Raw genomic sequence first — 22,034 nt, forward strand, 5'->3', positions numbered from 1 at the left:
TACCCTCTTTGCCTCAGTTTCCTCATCTGTAAAATGAGATGGAGAAGGAAATGGCAAACCATTTCAGTATCTTTGCCAAGAAAATCCCAAATGGGTTCAGGAGGAGTCAGACAACTGAAAAATGTTTCAACAAAAATATCAGAGGGTCCTCTGGAGCTCTTAGGATATGATATCATACTTACCTTGAATAAATAATTCTCATAAACAGGGCTAAAGACATCTAATATTTGTGTGGGACATAGAGACGGCTCCAGAGCACCCCTTACTGTGCCATCAAATGAGGTATTCCACTTCTCCCAAAGGATTCCTCTTTCTGTGGGGTCCTCATTTAAAATGAATCCATTCATAGATTCATACGCTAACATGTTTAAAATTAGTTACATAATTGTGACAAATTGGAAAATCAGAAAATTAAGGCTCTAGCACTCATTTATGATCCCATCACTCTTAATTACTCCGCCAAAGATCAAATCATAAAACTGATAATGAACTTTAAAAATTATTTTATGGAATTATGGGGTAAAGAGGTGGACAATACCTTAGAGATCATCTAGTCTAACTGCTGATGCTTTATGACTGGATCACTGAAGTCCAGAGAGGGGCAAGTAACTTTCCTAACAAGTGGCAGAGTCAAAACTTGAACCCGGGTCTTTGGGCACCCAATGTGAAATTTCCACGAGGCCATTTTCTGCCGCTATATCTGTAGTGTATGTTGTGCTTAAAGGAGGATCTCTACCCAAGTCCTTATTCCTTCTGTTTTACTTGCTTACCTATTTTCTCGCCTTAGACACTTACCACCTATGACATCATTGGCATGCCTCTTGACTCATCAGAAGCTGGCAAAGTGGAAAGAGCATTGGCTTTGGATTCACAGGACTCAGACTCAAAGCCTAGCTCTCCCACTTATTGTCTTGTGATCTTGAGGAAGTCACTTTCTTTTTCTGGGTCTCAGTTTCCCCAACTGTAAAACTCTTCCGGCTCTCGGTTGATGATGCCTCATCTATAACATGAGGACGTCAACACGGGCATTGCTGCTCACATAGTGCTGAAGTGAGGAAAATGTTCTGCTAACTTTAAATTGTTATTAGGAGTATTATTTTCCCCATGTCATTTCAGAGGGCTGTATTTATACTCTCCTAAAAATACAGGGGCATTAAAGTTAATAAAAATAGAACAAATACAATTCAGCTCCAGGAAAACTTGGCTTTATGGCTATGTAGGGAGGTGGTAGATTTTTAGAGAAAGTCTGCTTCTTCTCCCCATTCCTTGTTGCTCAGCTCTGCTCTAGACAAAAGGGCCAGATCCTGTAAAGCTGCTTAGTGTCTGGACTAACTAGAACTCTGGAACTGTGTCAGCTGACCCCAGGGCCTGTAGACTTAGGTATTTAAAATCTTCCTCGGGCAGAGCCAATTTTCAGCCAGCCAAATTCAACCTTCCCTTCCAATTCAAAGAAACATTTTTTCATACTTCACAAGAGGATTCTGGGCATAGAGCATTTTTCTAGTTGTTTTACCGTTTCATTAACATTAATACCTTATGTTCTCTGTGACTTGCTCTTTCCCTTCTGTGACTACAACTGGGGGAACGTATCAGAGATGGACTACTCTTGCCCCTCAACTCCCTTTGTCATGAATGTCAAATGCTGCCATTGATGTCTCTAACAGGTTAATCTTGGGGCCAGCTAAGACAAATCAGACGAATGATGCTAGATGGGATATGACCTTCATCTTTGCTTGTCCTCCATGCTAGTATCAACCATGTGAGTGGAACAGAAGTACACTGGGAAGCAGGAGCAACCAAGAAACCCATGAATATTTCTTCATGCTATGATGAGGACAGAGTGTGAGGAGGCCAAAGATCAAACACCATGCTGCATCCCCTGCTCCTGTACTTCTATCTGTCCCTTCTAAAAATTTTCACCACCTTCTCTCTTCACACCAAACACACCAGGCTGGAAGAGACCTTGGTAGTTCAACTTGTACTTGGGTAGGAATCTCCATTACAATATTCTCAACAAGGGATCATCTAATCAATGCCTGAAGGCCTACAATGAGTGAGAACCCATCACCTACCAAGGAAACCCTTCCCGCTGCTGGATAGCTCTAATTGTTAGGAAGTTAAATGTAACTTAAATTTGCCTCCTTGAAACTGCCATCCATTCCTTCCTGGTTCTTCCCTCTGGGGCATAGGAATAAATATGATCCCACTTGTAGGTGACAATTCTTCAAACCTTTGACTAGAATTATCATATCTCCCCTGAGTCTTCTCCAGGATGAACCTTTTTTTTTAATCATTATTATTATTATTCTTTTGTTGTTGTTATTGTTCAACAAATCCTCATGTGCCATGGAAACACAGGGTATTTAGCATCCTAGGTGCTCTCTTCTAAGTGTGTTTTGATTTGTTTATGTCTTTCCAAAATTATGGCAACCAGAATTAAATGTAATACTCCAATGTGGTCTGGCCAGGGCAACGTACAGTGGTACAATCGCCTCCGTACTCCTGGAGGCGATTCCTCTCTCAAAGCAGCCCAAGTCCTCAGGAGTCTTTTTGGTTGCTATGTCACATGGCTTGTTCCTGTTGAGCTTGCAGGCCACTAAAATATATGGTATACCAAACTGTTCAAAGCCTTTTGGGATATCTTGCATATTTTTCACTCATTCATCTCTACCATCAAATAATGGCTGATCTCCACATCTGCTAACCAGTTAGCCATGAATGCCCTTCCTACTGCTTTTTGATACCCTATTACTTACTCGTAGGCATCTCTGCGGATATGCTGGTACAAGCAACTACCCTCTTATCAACACCACTGATAGCAGGGAGTGATGCCAAGGAGACTTCCTCTCTATGCTGCCGCTGCCTCCAAGCTCCATAGCTTCCCAGTCTTCTGACCTGTTGTTGACCTTAGCAATCCAGTTACCATTATTCTGGGTGCAGCAGTCCAAACTCTAACTTAGAATCTTTGACCTTGGATAGAAATGGAAAAAGGTCTTTTTACTTAAAATGTAATCTCCAGTTTTGGGACTTTTCCAGATCCCCTTCCTCTCTCCAACTCTCCACCTCAACTGGGAATGCCTGTTGTCCCCAATTACCTTGTGTTTATTTTCTTTATATTAGTTTATGTTTATTCTGTATATAATTATTTATATCTTTGTCTCTCTTATTAGGAAGTGAACTCCTTGAAAGGAGATAATGTGGTGCTTTTTTCTAAATTTTTTTTACTTAATCCATTTACTTTTATTTCCTTTTTTTAAGTTAAACTTTTATTTTAGTTTTATCCTTAGTGCCTAGTATAGAGTAGGCTCTTAATAAATGCTTGTTGGCTAACTGAAGGTAAGCTGCTTGAGAGCAGTGACTGTTTCATTCTTTCCATTTCTATCCCCAGTGCCTAGTACAATGCCTGGTACATAGTAGGTATTTAATAAATGCTTGGTGCCTGAGGGGGCTGAACCAATCTGGGCTAGACCTATAGACTACTCTATTTAAAGGTTATCTACAGTGTTTCTTTTGAGACTCTTGATAATGCCAAATATAGGCTTTTGGCTGATTGGAGAACATTTAGGGAACAGCCAGGTTACATTATTTTACACAAGGCAAAAGGTTTTCTTTCTCCAATGTTTTAATATGATGATTAAAAAGAAGGCACATTGATACAGCACCTTATTATTTACAATATATCTTCTATTCATCCACCCATCCATCCATTCAAAAAGCATTTATTTAGTGCCTAGCTTGGGAGCTAGGAAGACCTGAGTTCTTCATCTGATTCATCCTGACTTTGTGCACCCAAGCAGGCCATTTAACTTCTCAATGCTCTAGGGCAGCTCTCTAGGATTATAAACTGCATTGACGTTACCAATGCCAACTTGCATTGAGAGAGTTTCTTATTTCTAGAGTTCACTTGATGACTTCTAAGGTCCCTTCCAATTCTAAATATATGGTCCTTTGATTCTATACCAATGAAATAACAGGTCCAGTCTCTATCCTGATCTGTGCCAGGTGCTATCCTAGGTTCTGGGGATACAATGAATAAAAGGCATTACAATCCTTGTCCACAACAAACTTACATTCAATTGGGTAAAAATGACATGTACATAGAAACATTTTCTCTCTCTCCCTCCTTCCTTCTTCCCTCTTATTTGTCTCCCTTATCTCTGTTTCTTTTTCTCCCTCTCTTCCCTGCCTCTTCCTATTTCTCTTTCTCTCTGTCTATATCTCTCTTTCTATGTCTGTCTCTTTCTTTCCCTTCCTTTCTCTCTCCTTTTCTCTTCCCCCATCTCTTTTTGTCTCTCGGTCTGTGTCCGTTAACTCTCGGTCTGTCTCTCTTCCTCTCCCCTTTTCTCACTCTCCTCTCCCTTTATCCATATCTATCTCTTTCTCTCTCTCTGTTTATCTGTCTGTGTATCTATGTGTCTAGCATATTCAAAGAAAATACAAAAGAAACCAAGTTTACAGATAAAGAAATGGAGGCTCTGAAAGGGTAAATGACCTGCCCATGACCACACAGTGATGTATCTGATGCTGAATCTGAACTCAGATCTCCAAATTCCAATATTAGCCTACTATTTATTATGCCATAATGCATCTCAGGAAGGGCTGCAGTTTCATAAGCCTTGTTGAAAGCTTGTGAGCAACACTGTTGAATTCAGTCCCTAAGGGCTAATGAAGGAGAAATGAATTTCTTACAGTCTATCTTCTCTGGGGAAATCCAGGCTGGAAGCTTTCAATGACCTTTCCTTAGCTCCCAGTGATCTCCAAGCCATCTAGTCAATAAAAGATAGAAGTGGGAGGGGGGAAGGAATCACATAAACCACAATGGATTGACAGCAGATACTCCACAATCTAAAACAATGGAGATGTGAATTTCAATCCCTAGAGAATTTTATTGAGCTAGACTCATTTTCTGAATAAAGGGAAGACCTGTTAAAAAGGACAAAGGGGAAGTAAATACACACACACAAAATTGTGTCAATCTATTCCCCTATGTCTCCAGTCACCATCCCTGTTATTTTTCAAATCAAAAACCTGCTTTCTAGTCCCCATGCTCCTACATGTGTTGTCTGTCCCTATTCAAATGAAAGCTTCTTCAGGCCAGGCAGTGCATGAAAGCTCCTTGAGGCCAGGTACTGCCTTCACATTTGTATTTTTTATCCCTACCTCTTAACATAGTACTTAGCATATAATAAATACTTAACAAATGCTCCTAAGGTCTGAGCTCAAACTGGCCAGTCCCCATTAAACTTAGAGTGTTTTTATTAAGTCCTTCCTTTATGGTACACACAATTGGAAATATGGCTGGCAAGGACCAAATCTTAACCTATCCTAGCCTGAATTCTACTTCATTAAGTCTTCCTTGCCCTCATTCATTCATTCATTCATTCATTTGTTCATTCTTTTTTTTTTGGCAATTAGGGTTAAGTGACTCGCCCAGGGTCACACAGCTAGTAAGTGCCAAATGTTTGGTCTGAGGCCGGATTTGAACTCAGGGCCTCCTGACTTCAGGGCCGGTGCTCTCTCCACTGCACCACCTCGCTGCCCCTTGTTTGTTCATTCTTTCTATTCATTATGATCACAAAAAAATCACAGCACAGATCTCTTGAAAGATACTATGAAATTATGACACTAAGAATTCAAACCCATGTTGAGCCTTGGAAATTTAGCAACTTAGATCAATGCCCATGGCACAACTTCTTATTTCCTTGTTTTGGTTGGGAGGGAAATCATGAAGGTTCTGAATTTTGAAATGGATTTAGTTCCCAGGACCTGACCGTGGGCCATGGATTTCATAAGAGGGGCTCATACACACAAGTAGGTTAAAGTTGTATTCTATGCTTCAGTTTCAGTGATTTCTAGTTATGATACCACTAAACTTAAGCAAACAAGGCACTAGGTGGCACCATAAGGCAGAATACTGGGCCTGAAGTCAGGAAGACTCATCTCCCTGAGATCAAATCTGGCCTCAGACACTTACTAGATGTGTGACCCTGGGCAAGTCACTTAACCTCTGTTTGCCTCAGTTCCTCATCTGTAAAATGGAGAAAGAAATGGCAAACCACTTCAGTATCTTGCCAAGAAAACCCCAAATAGGGTCATGAAGAGTTAGACATGACTGAAAATGACTGAACAACATTAATAAGAACAATCTTTTCTCTACTTAGCTATAATGCAATTGTTAATGCTTTTATTTCTGGTACCCACAGCTAGAAGTGTGTATTTCAATAGCCAAACTGTACTTTTACTTCTAGCACAGAATTTCTCAACCCTTGTTGTATCATGGATCCCTTTGGGCAATCTAGTGAAGCCTGTTGGAGCCCTTCTTGCAGTCATGTTTTTAAATACTAGAAGAAATGTTAAATTGGAATTGGAAGTTAGTGAAAAAAAAAACATGAAATTTTTTTCCCTTCCAAGTTGACATATCTCTTGATATCTATCCACAGACTCCTGGCTAAGAATCTCTTTTCTTAACCTAGCCTAAATATTTTTTTTTTGTAAGGAAATTGGGGTTAAGTGACTTGCTCAGGATCATACAGCTAGTAATTAGCCTAAACCTTAATAACTTGATTATGTCTTCTTTGATCACTCAAAGCCCATATTAATATTTGTCATCACTTGACCTCCTATAATATCTACTTACACAAGCTATGCACTCATACATTGGTCAGAAGAAGCAATACAAGGACACTCTTAAGGTTTCTGATTGGAAGAACTTTGTAATCATTTGTGAGACATGAGAGACACTGTCACAGGACCAGCCAGCATGGCATGCCCTCATCAAAGAATGTGCTGTGTTCTATGAGCAAAGCAGAATTGCAGTAGCTCAAAAGAAACATGAGATGTGCAGATTTAGAGCCATCTCCACTCCAAATGTTCCTATAGACTATTTGTATCCAACCTGCGGTAGACCCTTTCTGAGCTCATATTGATCTGATCTGCCACAGTCGGACACACTGTGCCTTGACTCCAATATCGTGATATCATTTTGATCCTCTTTGAGCATGAAGGACAATAAGCAACCATCTGTCCCCCACATTTAGCAGTCAATTGAATGTGAATTTTTGCCCATTTCACCGAGTTAGACACAGCTCTCTAGTAAGACTATAAGTTTCCTTGGAGGCAGGGAATATGGTTTAATTTTTTTTTTATCTTTAATAGGACCCAGCACAGGGTCCTATTAAACTCTACTTAAAAATTTGCTATATCCCAAGGCCACTCATTCCTCTTTGGTTTATCTCCTGTTGTTAGGAAGTTTTCCCAGACATCATCCTAAATTTTTCTACCTATAATTTTCTCCTCTGCTCCTATTTCTACTTTCTAGGAGTAAGCAGTACAAATCTATTCCTTCTTTCACATGCTAACCCTTTAAATATTTGAAAACAGCTATTATGTTATCTGAATCTTCTCTTCTCATTTTAAATCTTCCTCATTCTTTCAACTCACTCTCACGTAGCAGGAATCGGAAATCCTTCACCATCCTGGTTACCTTCTTCTGGATGTACTTCTGTTTATCAATGTCTATCTAAAGATATAGCTTCCCAAACTAAGTATGATATTACAGATCTGGTCTGAGGAGGAACCCTTTTGTGTGCTGTCTTCCCCAATTAGATTATAAACTCTTTGAGGGCAGGGACTATCTTTCTTTCTTTTTTTTTCTCTTTTCTCATTTGTGTTCCCATAGCTTAGCACAATGCCTAGCACATGGTATTGCTGTTGCTGAATTGTTTTAGTCTTATCCAATACTTTCTGACCCCATTTGGGGTTTTCTTGGCAGAGATACTGGAGTGCTTTGCTATTTCCTTCTCCAGTTCATTTTCCAGATGAGGAAACTGAGGCACACAGGGTTAAGTGACTTGCCCAGGATCACACAGCTAGAGTCTGAGGCCAGAATTGAACTCAGGTCTTCTTGACTCCAGGCCCAACAGTCTATTTCCTATGCTACCTAGCTGCTTGCCTGGCACATAGTAGGCATTTAATAAATGTATATTGACTGACAGCAAGACTATGACCTCTAGCTTCCTGAGGGCTATTCCTCTCTCTTTGTCTCTGTCTCTGTCTCTTTGTCTCTGCCTCTGTCTGTCTGTCTCTGTCTCTGTCTCTCTCTTTTCATAGGCAATGGGTTTAAGTGACTTGTCCAGGGTCACACAGCTAGTCAGTGTCAAGTATCCGAGGCCGCATTTGAACTCAGGATTCCTGGCTCCAGGGCCAGTCTTCTCTCCACTGCTCCACCTAGCTGTTCCACTATGGCTCTCTTAATGCAGACCAAGATGGCATTTACTTTCTTGACTACTGTTGACTCTGACTGAACATGCAGTCTACTAAAACTCGTCTCTTTTGGACAAACTACTGCCCAGCCATGCCATCCCTGTTTTGAACTTATGTTGATTTCTTGGAACCCAAATTATGATGAGACACTTAGAAAATAGTTACAATTTAAAGTTGAATATGAAAAGTATCTAAAAGTATCTAAAGGACTTTAGAGATGTACTAAGAAACTGTATTTATGTTGCCCAGTGCATCTGGAGGGTTTTCCCCAAGGTTCATGAGACAGAAGAGACATTCAAATGATAGGATCATAGATCTTGAAGGGATCTCAGAGGTCATCCAATCAAGCCCCCTTATCTTGCAGATAGGGAAACAGGCCTGGAAATGGTGTCACACATGTAGTTAAGGAACAGAGCTGGGATTTGAAACAAGGTTATCCTGAATCCAAATCCGATGTTCCTTCCACAGCATTTAATCCATATACATATATGGATTATAATCTTATAACCCATACTGAAATGTCTTCAGGTGAAGGGGAATTTTTTTTTGTGGTTCTTCTTTAATAAAGATAATTTCTAATCCCTGTCAATAGAGATTTCACCTGGATTCTCTTGAACCCTTCTGCCTTCTCCTTTCTTTATGGTACATGATAATGTTCAAATGCTTTCTGTCTTGGTAACTAAAGAAGGAGTTGAGTCATCTATCACACAATCTAGATTGACAACGCAATTCAATATGGACCTCCCCAGGTACTGCCAGAGCCTCTTGGGTAGCAAAAACCCATTCACTTTCAAACATATGGTGCTCTGAGTTGAGCAGACATTGCAGGAGGAAAATAAAGAAAAACAAGGGTCTGAGGTGGGTAATGATGAGACAAGCAAACTTTAGCATCCTTCCCAGCATCTTCTCTATGCAACATTTCTTTTCATGGGTGAAAGTGGGAAAGTTAACCTTGGTAGATCTTCTGAAGCATGCATTTCTGTTATTGTTGTTTTGAGGTGTTATACAGCTCTGAGTCATGGAACAATATTGTCTCTGAAATAGTAAAAATGAATATTGTTCAGAAGGGAAAGGAGAGGAGCATGGTGGGTAAAAGCAAATTGTGAAACATACTAAATAAAGAAATGTGAAGAAGAAACAGTATAAGGGATGGTCATCAAATAAATGTACCAACAGAAGGCAGTGTAGATTTACTGTGGATTTAGAGCATCAGTCTCAGAGCCAGGAAGACTTGAGCTCAAATCTTGCTTCAGATACTTAGTAGGTGTGAGATCCTGGGTAAGTCATTTAACCTCTGTCAATCTGAGTTTCATCAATCCTGAATGAGGGGGCTGGACTCTATAGCCTCCAAGAACCCTTCCAGATTGAAATCTGTGATGCTGTGATGATGGGCTAGTCAAAAGGAGAGAATAAAGGCTAATTAGCAGACAGCTGGTCTGATATCCTCATGATGTCGAGTGAAATAGAGGAGGACAGATCAGTGTCCATTGACAGCTCGTTGTTGAAGGACATCACAATGGACACCCAATCGTAAGTGGAAAAAAATGGATACCTTTGTCTCTCCTGAGTAATTTAAGTTTGTGGGCCCTTTTCTAAACATCCATGAAGGTTAGTCAGGCTCAGTAGTGCAATAAATGAATAAGGGAAAAAAGGAAATGATGGCTCTGAACGTTGATATTTTTCAAATGAAACTGTTTCAGAGGGAAAGCGTCATTTGGAAAGTTCCTGCAACTATAGGTTTATGTCTTAATATTATTTAGGATATTTCATCCTGTTCATTTCCTTTCATGGGACTAGGAAGCTGATAGAGGAATGGGGAATGATGGCCACCGATGAACAGTCTAATTCGTTTCTGACATTTCGTATATGGCTAACCTCAGCAGTGCTTGGTAGGATCTTCTCAATAGGAGAGAGAGAATTTTCCCATAGGGGTAAATTTCCTATCCAGGAATACCCATTTTACTTCTTTTTAAAAATTCTTAATTTTTTTTTTTTGGTGAGAGTTCATTGCTAGCAATAGATTGTTCTCTTTATACTCCTTAATGAAATTAACTTGATGGCTTACAGAAATCCAACTACCCACTTTACTGACTAGTCTAACACTATGAGGCTCATATTCTGGGTTTCCTACTTTGGTGTCTGAGAATTTTTCAATGTCCTTTACTCTAATTTAGAATCCATTACTTCAGTCTCAAGAAATTATAAGGTAGACTCCAGCTGAATTGGTCATTTTGCTGTCCCTTCAGGATACTTTATCCTCCACTGTCTGACTGTAGTCCATGCCTGAAATGAACTCCTTTGTCATTTCCCCTTCTCATAGTTCCTCATTTGAAGAAGCTAGGTGATACAGCAGATAGAGCATTGAGCCAAGAGTCAGAAAGTCGTTTTTTAGCCATTCAAGAGTGTTTGACTCCTCTTGATCCCATGGACCATACCATGTCAATACTGTCCATGGAGTTTTCTTGGCAAAGACACTGGAGTGGTTTGCCATTTCCTTCTCCAGCTCATTTTACAGATGGATACAAACATACTAAGACAAACATCTTGACTTTTGTCTTGCCACTGCACTCTGATGACTCTGGAGGACAGTGAGGCTGATGATTTTGCTCAGCTCTGCCTCACTTAAATTCAATTCACTTGTAAGTCAAGGCATCACCCTCCTGATGTCATTGGCCTTCTTCAAGAGCAAAGGATGAACAATATTGATGATTATTATTCCCACTTTACAGTGAGGAAACTGAGGCAGACACAGATTAAGTAACTTTCCCAGGATCACCAGTAAGCTAGCAAGTGTCCTAGCCTGGATTTGAACTCACAAAGATGAGAGCCGTTGCTTTGTCCACCGTGACACCACCTAGCTCCCCAAGAGTCAGGAAAACCCAAGTTCAAATCTTACCTCAGACAAGTACAAGCAGCGTGACCCCAGACAACTCACTTAACTTGTGTCTGCCTCAGTTTCCTTACTGTAAAGTGGGGATAACAATTTGTTGTTGTTTGTCCTTTGTCCTTGAAGAGGACCAATGACATCAGGAGGGTGATGTCTTGATTTGCAAGTGAATTGGATTACAGTGAGGCAGAGCTGTGCAAAGTCATCAGCCCCACTCTCTCCTTTGGGGTCATCAGAGTCCAGTGGCAAGACATCAGTCAAGATGACTGGTGATGGCCCAGTGGGGATAACAATGGCACCTGCCTCTCAGACCTTTGTTGTGAGGATCAAATAAGATGTTTGTAAAGCACACAGCATAATGCCTGACATACTGTAGGCACTTAATAAATGCTTAGTCCTTCTTTTATTCCCTTCACAACTCTTAGTTCAATGCTCTATCCACTGTACCACCTAGCTTCTTTCAGCTCATATTGCATCTTCTATGTGAAGGCTTTCCTGATCTCCTCAGCTTCTAGTATATCAACCCCCCCTCCCCCATTTCATATATATTTTGCATCTAGCTATATATGTACATCTTGTGTCTCCCATTAGAATATAAGCTCCTTGAGGGCAGGGGCTCTTTAATTTTTGTCTTGTAATCCTAGTCTATTGCACAGTGCCTAGAACATAGCTGGCACTTCAGTTTGCTTGTTTAATTCCCTGAACAGGAGGATCCCTTCCGTCTCTAGTAATCTAGTATTTTCTATGAAGCAATTGACAAAGCTAGTCTTTGTGACTACAGACAGGACAGTTTGGCTTTTTAAATGTGTGTGTGTGTGTGTGTGTGTGTGTGTGTGTGTGTGTGTGTGCATGTGTATTCAGTCAGCTCATATTCCTGTGTTCTGGTGAGGCACCCCTGACCTCAGGACTGTGGTTTTGACTGACTGAGAGGGTTGCTCTCAATTTCCAAGAGTTAAACCACCAAGACTTTGAATAGTGGTCCCTTCTCCAATACCGATCAATGCAGCTAAAAGTCCTATGTCCCTCAGCTTTCACATTGTAATGCCTTCCTATCACTTCTGTCTCTGTCACACGTGGTCCTTTATTTCTGTTAGCAGAAAGGTTTACCTGCCCCTGTCAGTCTAGGCCATAATTAGGCTTACTCCTTCATAGTGTTGATATTTCTTGGAAGAAAAAAACCAGAAAACAGTCAACATTTAGGGTGTGAAAAAGAAAAACAAAATTTTCAATATTCTTTAGCAATGTTATTTCGATCTAGGTTCCATAAGTGTCAAGTGGAGTCCCTTGAAAAGGGTGGCCAAACTACTGCCTTAGATTCTGAACTTTTCAAAGGACGTTTAAGTCCATTTTCTTATCAGAACATTCCTTTCAGGCAGGTATGGTAGTAATCATCATGCCCATCAATTAGCCTTTCTTGGCATCGTTTTTTTTTTTTTTCTCCTCATCACAAAATGACAGGGGCTCATGGAAGGGCTTATTCTCCACATCCTCATTTTATTTATGGGGAAACTGAGCTCCAGGAAGGATAGGTAATTGCCTTTGGGCCTCTGCCTTATTTTTTCTTCATTTCCCTTTATATAGGCTACCCCTCATGCCTGGAATGCTCTCTGTCCTGTCTCAGAATAATTAGCTCTCTATTGCTAGTTTAGCTCAAGTGACACCTCCAACATGTAGCCCTTCCTGTTATCTTAATGCATTCCCCTGAAATTGTTCTTCTTTTGTTTTGCTATTTATTTAGTTGTGTACGTGAAGAGGCAATGTGGTGCAATGGGAAAAATACTGACCCTGGAGTGATAAGACCTGGACCACCTGTGTGACTTTGGACACGTCATTTAATTTCCCTCCTTGGTTTCCACATTTGTAAAATGAGGATATTGGGTGAGAAATCTTTTGAGACCCCTTCTAAGTCTGTGATTCCAGTGCTGAACACAGTAAACATTTAAGAAATGCTTATTGAATTGAATTGAATCTGTAAAAGGAGGAATACTTAAGAGGCTGTTACATACAAGAAGGATTAGAGATGTTCTAGGCCTAGAAACACTGGTAACAAGATAGATAGAAGCTTTGTAGAATATTATTGAGAAAGTACATTTATGTGAAGGAATCTGGGAATCTCAGGAAGGAAGCAGGATGGAGAACATTTGAATAAAAGCGGTCAGAGGGCAATATAGAAGTGATTGTTTCATTGTCATATACTATAGACCACCTGGACAGAAAAGGACAAGAGATGAGAAGTTTGGGGAATAGATCACAAGCCTGGCAGAGAATAATTATGGGCAGTGATCATGGGCTTAAATTATGTAAGCATTTATTCAAGTTCCCTCTGTCTCTGTCTTTCACAAGCAGTACAAGAAAATAATTTCTTGACTTGCTCAAGGGGGAAATTATTATTATTGTTTTTGTTAGGCAATGGGGTTAAGTGACTTACCCAGGATCACACAGCCAGTAAGCTTTATGTGTCTGATTGCAGATTTGAACTCAGGTCCTCCTAAATCCAGGGCTTGTACTCTATGCACTGCGCCACCTAGCTGCCCCTTCAAGGGGGAAATTCCACAATGGTTCTGATTCTCGCTAAAGGGGAGGAACTATTTTCTGGGGGTGAAGTGAGCCCTTTCTTCCATAATTTTATATTATAGAAGTGGAATAAATACAGGCTTAGCCTGACAGATTGCAAGAAAGCAAATTTCAGAGGAAGGAGATGTAAGTTCCCACTGAGCAAAATTCTTCAGGGGAAGTCAGCCCAGGAGGAATGGGAAAGGAACAGAAATGAACAAAATTGGCAAACAGGGTGTGGATACTCAAGATAAGTCGGGATATGGTAAGAGGATACCTAGTTGGCTTTGATGAATTCAAGATGAATTACATCCTCGGGCATGAAAGCGCTAACTGATACCATATAATGGAAAAGATCACGGAAAATGAGAGAGTTTGAAGAAGGGAAAATGTACTAGTTACCTCCCCTCCCCCCTAAAAAAAGGAAGAGAAGAGAATCTGTAAACTATAGGCCAATGAGATTGATTCTGATTCCTGGGAAATTTAACAAGAGATCATTCAAGAGAAGGTTGGCCAACATCTAGAAAGAGAAATAGTGATTACAAAAAGCCAGTATGCTATACTAATTGTATTGCCTTCCCTGACAGGGTTTCTCAACTGGTAGAGGAGGCAAATGTAGATATTGTTACCTAGATTTTATAAGACTTTTCCAAAAGTACTGATTCTGGTGGAGATGGAGAAATGTGGCCTAGACAATGGAATTTGTTATTGTTCAGTCATGTCCAACTGTTTGTGACCTCATGGACCATATTGTGTGGTTTAACATTGACTTGTCTAGCCCATTTTACAGATGAAGAAACTGAGGCAAACAGGGTTAAGTGACTACCCTAGGGTCACGCAGATACTATGTGGCAGCTTTCTTTAAGTGTTTGAAGGGTTGTCATGTAGAGAAGGGATTACAGTTGTTCTGTTTGAACCCAGAGGACAAAATCAGAAGCAATCTAAGTTACAGAGGCAAGTCTATATTTGAGGTTAAATAAAAAAGAACTACTGAGAACTGCCCCTAAATGGAATGCCCTGCCTTGGGAGGCGTTCAGCTCCTCCTCCTCAAAGATCTTCAAAAGGGAGGTGGGATGGCTGCTTTCTATTATGTTATAGAGGGGATGGCTTTTGTGTATGAGTTGAGAAAAATTCTACGACTATGAGTCTTCTGTGGGTGGGAATTACAAAAAGGAAAACATACGCTTGATGTAAACAAAACAAACAAAAGCGTTAATGAGTTCTATGCCAATTAACACTGGGTCCTATGCCAAGGTGGGCTGGGATGCCTCCAGAGACAGTGGGCTCCCCTTCACTGGTGGCGTTGGGGCTAACACTAGATGACCCTGTCGTCAAGGGCATTTTTGTTTAGTTGGACCAGCTGGGACTCTGAGGTCTGTTCCAAACCTGTGGTTCTATGATTCAGTTTCTGTGATCCTTGACATCACTTCCAGTGTTAACATTTGGATTCCATTAGATCATATAACAAGACAGTGGCATGTCTCAATCAAGCAATAAGCATTTATTAAACACCTACTATGTATCATGCATTGTACTAGGTACTCAGTTACTTCCACCATCTGCCTCCTCCACTTCTATTAATTATCCTGCTGAACAGAGCTGGAGGAAATTACGTAACGGAGCCAACTGGGACCACTACAAATTTGTTATCTAATCTCATTTGGGCCCTTACCACAGTAAGTAATCTTTTTATTCTTTCCCCATCACCTCAAGGAGCCCTTTTAATCCTCCCTAATCAAATCTTTATCCCACTCCCCATCAGAAGCTGTTTTAAACCCTTCCTTCTCTCTTTAAACATCCCACACCATCCTCATTCCTCACTCTGTCATCTAAGGGTCTTGCCTTAGGAATTACTAAGAAAATAGGGGGCATTTTCTGTGACCATCCTCTTTCTCCTTTGTCTTCTTCAAACCCCTTGACATAATCCCTTAAGCGAGAGAGTATAGAGAGAGAATATAAGATAGCCAAGGATGGAGCTTTGGGGAACACCCACCATAGGGGGTGATCTAACTACTTATCTCATTGTTCTTTTTTCTCTAATATATTTTTGTATTTGCATCTGCTCCCTGAGCATCACCTTAATGTAGAATCAAAATATTGGGCTCTGCCTGATTTGAAACAGTATAAGAAGCTCTGTATGCCCTAGAATATTGTATTTGAATTGCACTGAGCTAGAAGACACTTTTGTAAATATTCTAAAATACAGTCAAGTCAAATTTTATTTACAAGTTATTTTACCAGAGTGAATGAAAAAGCTGTGTGTGAACAATCACTATATACATGTGAGTTTCAACAATGCAGTTTGAATTCCTTTTACTCTTCAATGCAGCATGCTGCTGAGCAGGAGGCCTTTTAGGTCAAAACACTGAATTATCCTTCTTTAATTCTGAGAAGGTATGCACTGCTTGAATCAATCGGCTTGATTCTTTTTTTTTTTTTTGGCTTGATTCTTTATTATTGGTCTGAGGGGTGATGTTGTCTTTTGTCTATCAGAAGCACAGAGTAGGGGGAACAGGAAACAGTTGAACAGTCGGACAGGGCAAGGAAGGTGAGCAGCTTTCTAGCTTTTTTTCCCTTAAGTCCTGAGTTCAAATTCTGGGTCTGTCATTTACTATCTGTGTGATCTTGGGCAATTAATTTAATCTCTCACAGCCTCAATTCCTTTATCTGTAAAATGAGGAGCTTCGACTAGACTGCCTTGAAGTTCTTTCCAGTTCTAAATCTAGGCTACCATGTTCCAAAATCTGGTTTTCAGGGGATGATTTGAACTTTTGGATTTGTGTTGAAAAATCCTTAAATGTAAGACATAATCTCATTCAAATATGTACTAACTCCTAAACCCCAACAAATTCTATAGCCTCATGGAGACGATTTCAAATGTTATCATACTGCACTATGTTTATTTACATGGATAATTGTTAAGTTAAGCATCCTAAGGTACATTAATACTTACATACTCTGAATGAATTGTGTATTATATTATAATTCTCAAGTTACTCTTTTGCTCAAAATTTTCAGTGGGTTCCCTTTTGCCTTTAGGATAAAATAGGAATTTCTCAGCCTGGCATTTAAAGCTCTTTATAAGCAAGTTTCAATTTATCTCTTGAAATATGTTTCACATTGTTTCTTTGGACTTAGCCTCTATTCCACTATCATTATTCTGGTCAATAGCTATTTATAAACTTGACATAGCATCTCCATCTCTGTGCCCTCCCAAAGGCTGACTGCCATTCCTAGAATGCCTTTGACTCTTCAAGGTTCAGCCGAGGTGCCACTAAGTGTGAAGCCCTCCCTGGTCCTCCAGGTTGAAACGCTCACTCCCTGTTTAAATTCTCTTACATTTATTTCTCTGCTTACGTGTTGCAGCAGCCCAGTAGAATGTCCTCTCTTTGACTATTATGTTTTGCCTTTGTATTTCTCCAGCATCTAACATAGTACCTGTCATGTAGCAGATATTTAATAACACATTTGCTAATTATTGTTTTTTTTTTTATTGAACTAATAGCAACTAGATGTTCAGTTGTTTCAGTCACATCTGACTCTTTGTGACTCCGTTTGGGGTTTTCTTGGCAGAGATACTAAAGCAGTTTGCCATTTCCTTCTCCAGCTCATTTTACAGATAAGGAAACTGAGGCCAACAGAGTGAAGTGACTTGCCCAGGGGTCACACAGCTAGTAAGTGTCTGAGGTCACATTTGAATTCAGGTCTTCCGGACTCTAGGTCCAGAGCTCTGTGCACTATGGCGTCACCTAGTGGCCCAGTAACTAGACAAGCAATGACAAGAATCGAATAACTCTGACCTCAAGGAGCTTATGTTCTAAGTGAGAAAGATAACTCATGAGTATAAATGATACAGAGTAGCCAGTGAGTGTGGCAAAGTAAAGAAACAGCATACTGTGTGTGGATAGAGCATTGTACTTGGAGTCCAGAAATCTTGGGTTCAAATCTACCCCAGACTCTTGCTAGTTGGATGATCCTGGACAAGTCACCTTACTTCTGTGCCTTAATTTTCTCATTTGTAAAATGTGAAGGGTGGAGTAGATGATCTGTGATCCTTCCCAGGTCTAAAGCTGTGATAATGGATTTTTATTCTTGTTGTTGAGTCATTTTTCAGTCATGTCTGACTCTTCATGACCCCATTTGGGTTGGTTTTTTTTTTTTTGGCAGATACTGGAGTAGTCTGCCATTTCCTTCTCCAGCTCATTTTACAGATGAGGAAACTCAGGCAAACAGAGTGAAGTGACTTGCCCAGGGTCACACAGCTAGTAAGTGACTGAGTCCAGATTGGCACTCACTGACTCCAGGTCTGGTACTCTACCCACTGAGTCACTTAGCTGCCCATAATGGATATTGACTCTGTGTATCTGGCTCTCTCTCTGTATGTACCTCCAGAGACTCAGTTTTCCATTGCTATGAGCAATGTTCTGTCCAAAGGAAAGGCTTCACATGAGAGAGTTCTTCAAAATGTGGCTGACATGGAATCTGACATTTTCACTGGACACCAGGACAAGCTTGCTTATTCACTCCTATGCTATTTTATGTATAATGAGTTGCCACGTCATCAGCTCAGTTAGAGAGTATTGTTTAAATTCAGAAAACAGCTTGGCTGGATTTGTGCCATTAAGCATAAAAAAATTTTAAAAAAGGAAAATTCTTTTTTGTCCATTATTATCCAATGAGTACAGTCAGTTCTGTATGGCCCGTGTCCAAGTGGATTCTAGTAACATGCTTGGCTGCTGCCAAGGGTTATAGGGGGGAGGAAAACAGAAACACAGAAAAACTTTGCTAAAAGGACAAGAGTTGACTATGAAGGCAGCTAGGTAACATGGTGGAGAAAGTGCTGGATTTGGAGTCGGGAGGACTTGAATTCAAATCTAGCTTCAGATACTTAATAGCTATGTGATCCTGGGCAAAGACATTTAGCCTCTTGCCTCTGCTTCTTCATCTTTAAAATGAGAATAATAATAGCAGCTACCTCCCAAGGCTTTTGTGACGATAAAATGAAGTAAATTTGTAAAGTATTATATAAATACTCATTATTATTATTGTTGTTGTTGCTGTTGTTGTTATTATTGTTGGCAGATAGATGGTACAGTATATAGAGTGTTAGGCCTACAGCCAGGAAAACCTGAGTTCAAATCCAACCTTAGACCCTTCCTAGCTGTGTGACTCTGGGCAAGTCACTTAACTCTATTGGCCTCAGTTTCCAGATCTGTAAAATGAGTTGGAGAAGGAAATGGCAAACTACTCCAGTATCTTTGCCAAGAAAGATTGAAAGAGGCCTTGAAGATCATATAATCCAACCTATACCCGAACAAGAATTCACTTGATCAAAGGCATCAAACTGCAGTCATATAAAACTGTGGAGTGCTTCTCAAATGAAATTAAAATGTAGTTGGGAAATGTTTAACAAAATAAACAAAAATACAATTCAACATAGATAATGTAAATGTATGGTTTTCTAATCTAATATATGGCCTATAGAAATCCATTTCTATTTGAATTTGACACCACAGCATTAGACAAAATCCTGGACAAATGGTTATCCAGTCTTTGCTTGAAGACTTCCAATGAGGGGGTCTTCCCCTCTATAGCATTTTGATGGAAAAATATCTTGGGATTTTCAGGGGCTACAAACTGAATATGATTCAATATGAACCAACAGTGTTATAGTATCAACAAAAGTGAATGGGATTTGGGGCTTCATTGAGAGAGGCTCAATTTCCAGAAATATGGGAAGTTAGGTGGCATCGTAGCGCACAGAGCACTAGGTCTAGAGTCAGGAAGACTCATCTTCCTGATTTCCAATCCAGCCTCAGATACTTACTAGCTGTGTGACCCTGGACGAGTCACTTAACCCTCTTTGCCTCATTTTCTTAACTTGTAAAATGAGCTGGAGAAGGAAATGGCAAACCGCTCCAGCGTCTTTGGCAAGAAAATCTCAAATGGGGTCGCAAAGAGTCTGACCAATAACAATTCTGTTCTGACCAGAGCAGATCCCAAGTTCTATATAGTTCTGGGCCTCAGGGTTAAGGAAGGGAATTGAGGGCAACCAGGATTGTCAAAGGCCTGGAATCGTTGGCATATTTAGGCTCAGTTAAAACAACTGGGCACATTTGGTAAGTGAAGACTCAGAGGGGCCCTTCCTATTTTCTTTAGAATATTTTTTGTGGCTGTCTTGTTAGAGAGGGATTACACTTGCTTTCTTTGGTACCAGAAGGCAGAACAATCAATCAATCAATCAATCAATCAATCAATCAATCAACATTTATTAGGCACCTTCTATGTGCCAGTCACTGTGCTAAGCTAAGGGGATACAAAAAGAGGAAAAGACAGACCTTTCTTCGAGGAGCTTACAATCTAAACAAGAACCAGTATATGGAAACTGCAAATTAAGTCTTAATGTGTGGGGAAAACATAAACAAATTTACTAATGATTGATGCTAACCCTAAGAGAAATGGGCTACCTTGGGAGGTTATCCATCTTCATGTTGAGGCTGGGTGATTACTTGTGGGAACACAGTAGTGAGGATTTTTCTTTTTTGAATATGGGTTGGACTTGGTAGGTCTCTTCTAACTGAGAGTCAGCAATTCTGTCATTCAAAAAATTACAACATCATAGCAAACTTCCTGTCATTAGGACGAGACATGAATTGAGGGGTTTTTGCAGGAGTGGGAATGGAGTTGCATTGGGCCATCCATACTCTTACTCAGTCCCACCATGACCATTAGGATGACCTTTCACAGTGGCTGGTACGGAAGTTGGGCATGATATAATACAATACAACAAGCACATATTAAATACCTATGGTTTTAGCAACATCGTGCTAATATCTAAGATTATCAACTAACTATGAATGATTTAGCTCTTCTTAGCAATGCAATGGGCCAAGACAACTCTGAAGGACTTATGAAAAATGCAATCCACCCCCAGAGAAAGAACTGATGGTGTCCGAATAAGATTGAAGCAAACTTTTTTTTTTTACTTTCTTTATTTTTCTTGAGTTTTTGATATTGGTCTGTATTTTCTTTTACAACATGACTATTAATGGAAATATATTTTGCACGACTGCACATGTACAACCTATATCAAATTGCTTGCCTTCTCAATGAGGAAGGTGGGGAGGGAGGGAGAGAATTTGGAACTCAATTTTAAAAACTGATGCTAAAAATTGTTTTTTACATGTAATTGGGGAAAAATAAAATACTAAATGAAAAAAGAGGGGAAAAGCACTGTGCTAGTACTGGGGGGAGATATAAAGCTTAACCATGACATGATCTCTGATCATAAGGAATTTATAGTTTAACAGGCAGCAAAGATACCAACAGATAGTTAATAATAACAATAATAATGAAGGTTAGCGTTTAGAGTTTTGAACCTCCATTTACATATATCTCCTGTAAAATATAATGTTACATGGTAAGTGCCTGAGAGGTATACAACAGAATGTGCAAAACCAAGTGATTCATATGGCGATGCAATCTTTCAGACAGCTATATGAGAATCCTCGAGGAAGGTCACATGGGAGGTCAAACAACTATGTCACCCACTGATAAAAGCAGCCATTTCTGGAGTGGAACAAGTTAGGTGATCATTTGGACAAGAAGCACCCGAAAGAAAAGCAAATCTCACTTTGGCAGAGGGATAGGGAGAAGGGAGTGGTCAAATACGGGGAGAGTTGACAGCAAAGAAGTCTATTTGAATGAAGGTCTTACCATGGCCAGAGGAACAATTCCCACGAGGTCTTTCTGGCTGATGAAAATTTCAGAGACAGCGATGTCTGTGGTCCCCTTGCGGGGATACTCTACTTGCCAGGTGATGGGCTGGGTCCCTGAGAGGCTGCTGAAACTGGCAATTTCAAAGTTCATCTGTACAACCTCACTGAATAAACTACTGCTCCTGAAATTAAAATGGAAAAAAAGAACGGAATCTAATTGATTGTCTACAAAGCAATGGGTCCTTCTTCCCTCTCTACGTGCAAAGAAAATAGGTCTTATTGACATAAGAACACAAGAATAGCCCCAACCCAGCCCACTCACCCTAGTAGGCTCATATTTTTAACCCGATGATCTTTCTCATGCAACCTTACAGATCCAGAAAGTCACTGTGGAGATCAAGCTAGAGGGGATCTAACCTTCAATTTTTTTTTTCTCTTTTTCTCTTATTCGGAAAATGAAAGCAAAATGACAAAATTAAAATAGAAATTAAAGAAAAATATAAATGGAAGAAAAAAGTAAACAGGACCACCTCTTTTATTTGTTCAAGTTCATATACACATTTTAAAAAGGCATTGTAAGTAATGAGGTTTTATGTAGTAAAGCCTTTATTTTA

The 22,034-nt window shown here is 40.0% G+C and overlaps 1 protein-coding gene across 1 annotated transcript in view; it reads right to left on the reverse strand.

Moving 5' to 3' along the window:
* Window positions 1-22,034, reverse strand: part of TMEM132C (transmembrane protein 132C) — a 534,075-nt gene that overhangs the window by 125,588 nt on the left and 386,453 nt on the right. The window contains exon 4 of the mRNA XM_021004376.1: window positions 21,419-21,602. Within this exon, the coding sequence (XP_020860035.1) occupies window positions 21,419-21,602 (184 nt within the window). The remainder of the gene's footprint in view (window positions 1-21,418; window positions 21,603-22,034) is intronic.

This window comes from Phascolarctos cinereus, unplaced genomic scaffold (assembly GCF_003287225.1).
Source record: "Phascolarctos cinereus isolate Bilbo 61053 unplaced genomic scaffold, phaCin_HiC Scaffold_4;HRSCAF=312, whole genome shotgun sequence".
In the NCBI taxonomy this organism is placed as follows: domain Eukaryota; kingdom Metazoa; phylum Chordata; class Mammalia; order Diprotodontia; family Phascolarctidae; genus Phascolarctos; species Phascolarctos cinereus.